The sequence below is a fragment of the Brachycentrus maculatus genome, unplaced genomic scaffold (genome assembly GCF_059751285.1).
Source record: "Brachycentrus maculatus isolate JH-2025_06_01 unplaced genomic scaffold, ASM5975128v1 h1tg000044l, whole genome shotgun sequence".
Lineage (NCBI taxonomy): Eukaryota > Metazoa > Arthropoda > Insecta > Trichoptera > Brachycentridae > Brachycentrus > Brachycentrus maculatus.
In genome coordinates, this window is record NW_028280798.1 from 332,859 (window position 1) to 343,890 (window position 11,032).

At 40.1% G+C, this 11,032-nt stretch overlaps 1 protein-coding gene across 2 annotated transcripts in view; it reads left to right on the top strand.

Annotated features, from left to right (window-relative positions):
* LOC148312299 (protein son of sevenless-like) overlaps positions 1–10,021 on the top strand; it is a 53,148-nt gene extending 43,127 nt beyond the window's left edge. For both annotated transcript variants that reach the window (XM_088277513.1, XM_088277514.1), the window contains exons 25-31: positions 697–960; positions 1,706–1,882; positions 3,963–4,070; positions 4,958–5,058; positions 6,178–6,272; positions 8,589–8,710; positions 9,491–10,021. In XM_088277513.1, coding sequence (XP_088133639.1) covers positions 697–960; positions 1,706–1,882; positions 3,963–4,070; positions 4,958–5,058; positions 6,178–6,272; positions 8,589–8,710; positions 9,491–9,599 — 976 coding nt within the window. In that variant the 3' untranslated portion in view covers positions 9,600–10,021. The remainder of the gene's footprint in view (positions 1–696; positions 961–1,705; positions 1,883–3,962; positions 4,071–4,957; positions 5,059–6,177; positions 6,273–8,588; positions 8,711–9,490) is intronic.
* Positions 10,022–11,032: the final 1,011 nt, after the last annotated feature.

Below are 11,032 nucleotides of genomic sequence, written 5' to 3' on the forward strand. Positions count from 1 at the left end.
TATGTGTTTTCTCCCCCGTACGCGGCTGACATAACCGTTTGTGTTTTTACTTTGCTCCAAGTTTCCAACCTCAGTTCAACTTGGAGGGATTTTTTCATGGTGTGGAACTTTGGATAAAATAATACGTCAATCCTCGGCCTTATGACATCTGTTGAAATATCTGACTAATAATTTGTAACATCACAAGGATAAATAAAAGAACAGATCCCTCATTTTTCTTGCGGTCGGTAATTAGTCCGCGCCATAATCATGCCCTATATCTGTCTCTCTCTCGACGCTACGCATCGCCAGTGGGTAAGAGTGACACACGATGCGCGCTTTGATTTATTTATGTTACGATCTTATTTGTTTATATTACGATATATTTCAAGAATAATGTGACACACATGTATTATAGAGTACCAAAAAGGCACAATGAATCCCATTGAACGTTTTTGTTTAGGAAAATAAATCGTTTCTTGACTAAATACATGATAAAAGTAATCATTTAAAAAACGGCGAAATACCGCCGCGCACGGGCGTCTCTCAGGAACAAAGTGAACGCGGTTAAAAGGTTAAGCACTGGTAAATACACGTCTCCTTCACACACTATCAGAAATTTACATTTATCCATTATAACATGGAGAAGATTATGTCTCGCATGTCTTGTATATTGTATATGCTCATCCTTCTACGTTGTGTTGTCGCACGGCGCAGGCACTGCCGGCACTCGAGCGTGTGCACGCTGGGCCCGGGGTCGCTGAGCCCGCCGGCGCCCCCGCCGCGCGCCTTCCCCTCGCCGGAGCACGCGGCCGCGGAGCTGTCCTGCGAGGAGCGCCACCGCCACCTGGTCAACGACATCCTGGCCGACGCGGCGCGCCCGCCCGCGCTCTCGCCGCGCCCCGCGCCCCCGGAGCCGCCCGACGCCGCGCCCAAGCCGCTGCGCCCGCCCGCCATCAGCCCCAGGAACTGCGTCAACCGGTAACCACTAGAGTCAACAGTCCGCCTTCTCCTGAGGAGTGCATTTTCCATGTACATACTAGTTACAAAACTAGTTATAAAATTGTGGTGGCTCGCCAGCTCAAAATGAATGCAGTAATCTAAATAGTTTCTTGTGGTGGCTCGCCAGCTCATCTCCACAACCCTATAGTATCCATTTGAAGGTGGCTCGCCAGCTCTATTCATTTTCCAAATACTACCCATACAATATAATCGTGGTGGCTCGCCAGCTCCTCTCATTTTCCGTGTACACTATCTAGGATAGCATTGTGGTGGCTCGCCAGCTCATCTCCACAACCCTATAGTATCCATTTGAAGGTGGCTCGCCAGCTCTATTCATTTTCCAAATACTACCCATACAATATAATCGTGGTGGCTCGCCAGCTCCTCTCATTTTCCGTGTACACTATCTAGGATAGCATTGTGGTGGCTCGCCAGCTCATCTCCACAACCCTATAGTATCCATTTGAAGGTGGCTCGCCAGCTCCAAATGATGAATGAAAATATTGATTATATCGGCAGTTATAAACACTTCACGAGTCTAATACAATCCTTTATAGGTTGAGTATGTTCAATTAGATATTCCTCCCGCCTGACAAAGATCCATTCTGTCCCTCTGTATTTTTCTTCATCTATGTTTAGATGTTAAAATTAAAGGATTAGTTCATTGACATGGTATACACAGTGAGATCTTGTTAATATGTGTGTCTGTGTGTGTGTGTGGCAGGCTGGCGGAGGAGGTGCCCGCCCGGAACAACTTCAACATGGAGGTGGACCGCAGCACCAAGCCCGCGCCGCCGCCCGAGCCCCCGGAGCGCCCCCACGCACTCTCCCCGCGCCACGAGTCTGGAGGGCCCCCCTGCGAGGAGCGCAACCACCACAGCCCCTTTGGGATCTGCCCCCCGTGAGTACCCAGACTGTCCACTATCACCTGAGAGTAATGGATCGTTCTCTCGAATTACTCAGTATTATTGGCTAATAAATTAATATGAAAAATCACATGACTATCGGTAGCATTGTTATTGAAATCTGTAGAGAACTAAGGGAGATGTGAAGGTTAAAACTTTACATATTTTAACAAACGCCGCTATACCAAGCGCGGTCCGTCCATACATGCTGTGGACGCGCCGCATCCCTTTCATTTTAGAGTAAAAAGATTTGGACTTCTATCCGTAAACAGCAATACTGCAATTGAAAATATTTTGATATTTCTACAGCGACCATATTATGTTATTTTTTTACAAAAACAGCGCTGTACAAAATCATACAAATATTATTATTATAAAAGAATGTGCATATATCGTCCCGTCTCAGCGTACGCGCAGCGAGCGACACGATACAAAGATCGCGGGCGTGTCTAAATACACATACATTCTCAAATACTGTGAAATGCGTAAAACGCACGTACGCAAGCAATACTTGGTCTGGAAGCGATGTGTAAACCGCGTTCACAGTGCCAGAACCGACGTTCTTTCCGCGCATGCGCACTGTGACCCGCAAGCCAACATCCATATCAACTGTATACAATATTAATGACAGCATCCAACATACAAAAAACGTCTTTAACCTTTTAACCGCGTTAACTTTGTTCCTAAAAGACGCCCGTGCGCGGCGGTATTTTGCCGTTTTTTAAATGATTACTTTAATCATGTATTTAGTTAAGAAACGATTTATTTTCCTAAACAGAAACGTTCAATGGGATTCATTGTGCCTTTTTGGTTCTCTATAATACATGTGCGTCACATTATTCTTGAAATATATCGTAATATAAACAAATTAGATCGTAACATAAATAAATCAAAGCACGCAACGTGTGTCACTCTTACCCACTGGCGATGTGTAGCGTCGAGAGTGAGACAGATATAGGGCATGATTATGGCGCGGACTAATTACCGACCGCAAGAAAAATCAGGGATCTGTTCTTTTATTTATCCTTGTGATGTTACAAATTATTAGTCAGATATTTCAACAGATGTCATAAGGCCGAGGATTGACGTATTATTTTATCCAAAGTTCCACACCATGAAAAAATCCCTCTAAGTTGAACTGAGGTTGGAAACTTGGAGCAATGTAAAAACACAAACGCTTATGTCAGCCGCGTATGAGGCATGTTTTGTTAAAACACATACGGTTATGCGAGCCGCGTGGATCCGGTTAATACCAATATGTATAATGAACAGAATCACATACTCTATTGGATTGTTCTTAGTGCGCGCGTTGCTTTGACAGTTTGCTGCTTTTGAGCTTGAAGACTGAAGTCAAATGTTATTGAATATTACTAACCTGCGATTTACTTCATAATTTAAATAAATAAAAATGAATTGATCATGTTTTGTATCTGTAATTATTGATTCATGGATTTATGGAGATGGCGTCTAGATGTGCATGTTTGATATCTAGTACGTAGTAATAATAATAAGTCCCTTACCGCACCCCAATGGTGCATAGGGCACTGCTTCATATAAACGCAGTGTTATCTTGATCGATTACACATGAAGGAAAGGTGATCAGCCCTCCACTTCAGGTACCAGTCCAGGGTAATATTGAATAAATATTAGAGTGAAAAAATCACTTATATTTATTAAACCCCCCTGGGAATCGAACCCGGGACCTCCAGAACGGTAGGCGAGCATGCTGACCATTACACTACGGAGGCGGACAAAGTACGTAGTAAGTACGAGTATAAACATTCAATGTCCAGCATCCCTACTACAAAAAGTCACCGACTGCCACTGCGCTATACGTCATCAAATTTTATGTCATCGGGTGTGTTTTATGGGGCTAGTTTTCGAAACTAGTCATGTGTAATGAAATAAAACTAATTAAGTGGTTTATACAAGTGTTTAATTATGCAAAAAGTAATCAACATGTCATCCCACAAAGTTAATGCTGAATCAATACATAATACAGATATACGGGGTGTCGCTGCATTTTGCTGTGCACCATATGTATTTACCCGGATATTAATAGCGTGCCTTTTCCAGTTCCAGATTCCCGGAGATGTCTCCGAAGCTGACGCCCTCGGAGCTGTACCCCGTGCCGCCGCTCAGCCCGCACGTCAACGTCCCCAACTCCGTGCAGAACTTCGAGAAGTGAGTATTGTCTCCTCCAACGCGTCACATCGCACATCGCCGCGTACCACACGCAGAGTTACACTCCTTACTTCCCAGGATCAATAATAATTCCATTGAGTAGAATGAACAATATAATAACTAACTAACTAACCATCACGCCGCTTCGCCGCAGGGGTAGGCAGAGAGAATAGAACGCCACACCACACACCACATTTTCATGTACGGTAGATGTACATAGATGCACCTGTACATAGATATGTCTGTCTCCATAGTAAAGATAACACTGCGTTGATATAATGCAGTGCCCTATGCACCATCGGGTGCGGATAAGGGTCGAAGAGAAAGAAGATGGATATTTGAAGCAGGCCTATTTTATACACCATTTATGAAGTGAACTACGCTGCCGGCAGTCAGTCACTTGTCTATATAACAGGTGTTTGTACATTTGCAGACACCACCGCATCACAGATCCACATGTATATAGATATGTCTGTCTCTGCAATCAAGATAACACTGCGTTCGTATAATGCAGTGCCCTATGCACCATCGGGTGCGGATAAGGGTTGAAGAGAAAGAAGATAGAAATTTGAAGAAGGCCTATTTTATACACCATTTATGAAGTGAACTACGCTGCCAGCGGTCAGTCACTGGTCCATATAACAGGTGTTTGTACATTTGCAGACACCACCGCATCACAGATCCACATGTATATAGATATGTCTGTCTCTGCGATCAAGATAACACTGCGTTCGAATAATGCAGCACCCTACGCACCATCGGGTGCGGATAAAGAGAATGAAGATAGATAAATTTGAAGCAGGCCTATTTTATACACCATTTATGAAGTGAACTACGCTGCCGGCAGTCAGTCACTGGTCCATATAACAGGTGTTTTACATTTGCAGACACCACGGCATCACGGTGAGCACGACGGCCTTCAGCTACCCGAGCCGGCCGGAGGTGAGCCCGAGCTGGTCCCGGTCCAATCCCACCATGACGCAGTCCCGTAAGTTTTTTCTTTTGAATATTTAAAGCATTAACTTTGTGGATCATATTTTGAGAAATAATAAGACTTTGTTTTTTGATCCACTCACATTTTACAACATTTTGACTGTGTCCAAATACTTGTTCACAAAATCTGGATTGCCTCCAATTGCATACATATTTCGGACCTCACATACTATTATAAGAGTTTCTGCTTAATAATAAGCTTCTTTACATCTCACCAATAGATGTCTCTAGTGAAGTTCTAGTGATTCAAGAACAAGGTTTCTAAATTGGTTCATATATATAGAGCTTCCAAGAATTTGAGTAGTGTGGTTGTCAATAATGGGTAGAATTGGTGAATGTTACACGTGTGTAAAGTGATCATTTAAACCAGCCTATGACGGTCGTCAGCCCCGTAAATGCCCAGACTTCCATATTCTTCTTCATCTTTGATGAGTTGTCATAAAATAACACTCACATTTTTACTAACACACTATCTGCGGGCGGATTTACGCTCCTAATAGAGATAAACATCTCTGAAAAGAGGTGATAACATTTAACCATACTGTATACCGTCCGCCTTCATATACAGCACGCTCGGCTACCATTCTGTGTGTCCCGGGTTCGATTCCCAGGGAGGGTCAAATAAATATAAGTGATTTTTTTCATTCTAATATTTATTCAATATTCAGCACTCTCCAGGTTGTGGGTTCGATTCCCGGGGAGGTCAAAATGATTCTCTCTAATATTTATTCAAAATTACCCTGGATCGGTACCTGAAGCGGAGGGTTGATCACCTTTCCTTCATGTGTTAACCATCAAGATAACGCTGTGTTTATATAATGCGGTGCCCTATGCACCATTAGGGTGCGGATAAGGGTTTAAAAATATTTGTTACTTGCCTTAGAAAATTTTCTTCTAGACCAAAATACAGATCTAAATATTTTTTTTGTACTGGGCTCAAGTAACACATCAAAGTTCAAGTAGCCCCGTTCCACGGTATTTTGTTGATTCATATTAGTTTTTGAATTTAATATATAAAATATATATATGGAGATATACAAATTTAACGCCAATCAACTAAACATTATACTATACCTCCTGGTGGTTTTTGGAAATGTGTCTCCTCTTGTTCCAGTGGGGCCGATTCCGCACACGCCTCCCCCGCTCCCGCCCCGCAGGCGCCGGGACTCCACGCCGCAGGCGCCACAGCCGTCTCCCACCCACGCACAGGTACGCACCACGCGCGCTCCCTCCATACATGCTCCGCATCCCTTGCATTTTAGACTAAAGAGATTTATTTACAACATTTTGAGTGTGTCCAAATACTTGGACCTCACATACTAATATAAGAGTTTCTGCTTAGTAAAAAGCTTCTTTACATCTCACCAATAGATGTCTCTAGTGAAGTTCTAGTGATTCAAGAACAAGGTTTCTAAATTGGTTCATATACATATATATAGAACTTCCGAGAATTCGAGTGATGTGGTTGTCAATAATGGGTAGAATTGGTGAATGTTACACGTGTGTAAAGTGATCACTTAAACCAGCCTATGACGGTCGTCAGCCCCGTAAATGCCCAGACTTCCATATTCTTCTTCATCTTTGATGAGATGTCAAAAATAATATAAAGAGATTTAAACTCCTATCCTAAGCGACCAAATTATGTTATTTTTTTACTAAAACAGCGCCGTACAAAATCATACAAATATTATTGTTATAAAAGAACGTGCATATATCGTCCCGTCTCAGCGTACGCGCAACGAGCGACACGATACTGTGATCGCGGGCGAGTCTAAATACACATACATTCTCAAATATTATTTTTTGACATCTCACCAAAGATGAAGAAGAATATGGATGTCTGGGCATTTACGGGGCTGACGACCGTCATAGGCTGGTTTAAGTGATCACTTTACACACGTGTAACATTCACCAATTCTACCCATTATTGACAACCACACTACTCAAATTCTTGGAAGTTCTATATATATGAACCAATTTAGAAACCTTGTTCTTGAATCACTAGAACTTCACTAGAGACATCTATTGGTGAGATGTAAATAAGCTTTTTTACTAAGCAGAAACTCTTATATTAGTATGTGAGATCCGAATCCTGGATTATATTCACACACATGAGAAACGCCAGAAAATACCATTTTCATTTTTATTATTAAGCTTATAATTCTCAAATACATAATAAATATAGCGCCATATTTGTGAAATACTACCTCAAGAATACCTCTTTAATTTGTTTTTTTAATTACATTGGCAGACAATGATTTCGTAACTGAAATTTTAATGACTGATTTGGACTAAGTTAATCTTTCTTTTTCAAAGTGTATATGGTGACAAGCTTGTATCACGTCAAGTTCTGCTGTTACAGTCGTATTATGGTTTGTATGGACCCCATACGTTGAAACCGTAATAGTGGTTGCTATCTAGACATGCTTTAGTCTAAGGTCTAAGGGATTCAAAAAATGTTTTGATAATTATGGAGTAACATACGGATACCATGTGATAAAACATACGGATACCATGCTGATACCATGTAGGTACACATTGTCCATAGGGTGAATTTTATGGATGGTGATAATACATACAGATACCATGCTGATACCACGTGGGTACACACAGCGTCCACAGGGTGATTTTTATGGATGGTGAAATCACATACAGATACCATGTAGGCACACACAGCGTCCATAGGGTGATTTTGATGGTTGTTGATTATTTATTTGGAAACCATATAGACACCATGTAGGCACACACAGCGTCCATAGGGTGATTTTGATGGACGGTGATTATTTATATGGAAACTATATAGACACCATGTAGGCACACACAGCGTCCATAGGGTGATTTTGATGGACGGTGATTATACATACGGATACCATGCTGACACAATGTAGGCACACACAGTGTCCATAGGGTGATTTTGATGGACGGTGTTTATTTATATGGAAACCATGTTGACACCATGTGGGCACAAACAGCGTCCATAGGGTGATTTTGATGGACAGTGACTATTTGTATGAAAACTATATATACACCATGTTGGCACACACAGCATCCATAGATGATTAAGATGGACGGTGATAATGCATATGGATACCATGTTGACACTGTGTAGGTACACACAGCGTCCAGAGGATTATGGAGTGGAAATATATTAACTTATTAATATTGAATACGATAGCATTATATGTTTATATATATATATATATATATATATATATATATATATATATATATATATATATATATATATATATATATAAATAATAAGATAAACTGTAGTCAATATCAGAATTAAAAATATCCACAACTAAAAAATCGGACGTCCCACATTTTTTTTGCTTTTGTTTTTGAATTCAGTTATTCAAAGTGAATAAAGATCAGGTATTTTCATTTTAATATATTTCTATTTAATTTTATAAAAATATTAACAAAAGAATGCCTGTCCGACAGTCCTTGCATATAAAACAGCGTGCTCCAGACTCGAGTTTAAATTTTAAAAAATCTGTTATTTGATGATTGCGTTTCCAGACTGTTCCGAGTGTGCCTCCCCGAGGGGCGGGCTCCCCGCCCCCCCTGCCCCCGCGCCCCGCGCTGCGCCCCCTGCTGCGCCCGCACCACTCCTCCATACTGCAGCGGAGGCACCAGGCCAGGTAACCGCAATACAACTCAGTAGACTCAAAAAATCTGTGTTTGAGTTAACAACTAACCGGATCCACGCGGTTCGCATAGCCGTATGTGTTTTTACAAAACATGGCCCATACGCGGCTGACATAAGCGTATGTATTTTTACTTTGCTCCAAGTTTCCAACCTCAGTTCAACTTAGAGGGATTTTTTCATGGTGTGGAACTTTGGATAAAATAATACGTCAATCCTTGGCCTTATGACATCTGTTGAAATATCTGACTAATAATTTGTAACATCCCTAATTTTTCTCGAGGTCGGTAATTAGTCCGCGCCATAATCATGCCCTATATCTGTCTCACTCTCGATGCTACGCATCGCCAGTGGGTAAGAGTGACACACGATACGTGCTTTGATTTATTTATGTTACGATCTTATTTGTTTATATTACGATATATTTCAAGAATAATGTGACATACCTGTATTATAGAGTACCAAAAAGGCACAGTGAAACCCATTGAACGTTTTTGTTAAGGAAAATAAATCGTTTCTTAACTAAATACATGATAAAAGTAATCATTCAAAAAGCGGCAAAATACAGCCGCGCACGGGCGTCTGTTAGGAACAAAGTTAACGCGGTTAAAAGGTTAAAAATATATTCGTCATTCATGACCGCGGGCCGCACGAAAGGTCGCCGCGGGTTGGCCACCCATGATCTAAACAAAAAAAAAATTATATTATATAAATAAATATATATAAATAATACATAATAAGAATATAAGTAATATGTTTATTATTTTCCTTTCAGTTTTGTCAGCAGTGAAGCCAACTCGACTCCGCAGCTGCCGCCGCGGCCACCCCCCTCCACGGTCTTCCTCTCCCCGAGCGTCACCAACCTCACGCACGAGGCGCAGTAGCCACACGCTCCGCCCGGCGCCCGACCCGCCGGCACAGCGCCGCCCTGCCGCTCGCTGGAGATCAACATAAGTGACAGTTCGAATGACGTCCGTTGTGTGACGGTGATGTGATCAAAGTGCGGCTCGTTCCAAGTGACGGCTGTTTCGTCTTCCGGGGCCGCTGCGGACCGTTGGACCGTTTAAAATGGTCAAATATATATCGTAGTCGTACAGGAGAAAGTGACCAAGTGTTTACAAAAACATCCTACTAGCTTAATATTGCCCTGAAAAACATCCCAAAGGATTTCAAATTTGGAAGTATAATATATTGAATTGGTAAAAATGACTAACTGCATTGGTGTATATTTTGTTGCCAAGCAAAAATGACTTAAAAGGCCCTCCTCAGCATTTTACGTTTTGTAAGTTGGTCACTTTCTCCTGTACGACAAAATATATATATATATATATATATATATATATATATATATATATATATATATATATATATATATATATATATATATATATATATATATATATATATATATATATATATATATATATATATATATATATATATATATATATATATATATATATATATATATATATATATATATATATATATATATATATATATATATATATATATGTATATATATATATATATAAAAGGTGGAACCGCTCATGACGTGTTATTTGCATAATAAAATTAAGAAATATTTTCTCCCTACACCGTTTCAATGCTGGAATGTATAAATATATATATATATGTCGTGCTCAGCGGCCCATGATTTTTTTAACAAAAATAAAATCTGAAAAAATTATATTTTTTGTATACGGATAAAAAGGATATTATATAAACTTACCAAATATATACACCGTGTGACGTTTGAGCTGCCGTTTACTCAGAAAAACACATTTGAAATGTTCAGGGTTGTCACAACTTGAAACAGTATTACGACATAACAAGTTACAGAGAAAGGGCACTCAGAAAAACACATTTGAAATATTCAGGGTTGTCACAACTTGAAACAGCATTACGAGTTACAGAAAAAGGGCAAGTCCCCTTTTTACGACATTCGCTCCAGGACTTCGCTTCCAGTCAAAACAATAAATGCTTCTCCTAACGAGTAAGATTCTGGAACCGATTATGCTCATTTTGAGAGGTTCCACTGTATATTTAATATATATTTATATGTATTTATGTAAACTTATAAATTTGGTGGTATATTTGTAGAACTACATCTTAATTTATATTAAATATGATTTTTAGAGTCTACTACATGTTTTTTATTATCAAAAACACAGAAAAATAAATTTTGTGACAATTGTTTCGCCTTGTTACGGCATTTCAAACTAATTTCTGTGTTTTTAATGATAAAATACTATTATTAAGTACACTCTTAAAAATCAGTGTTTGATTTTAATATTTAATATGTAAATGTGGATAC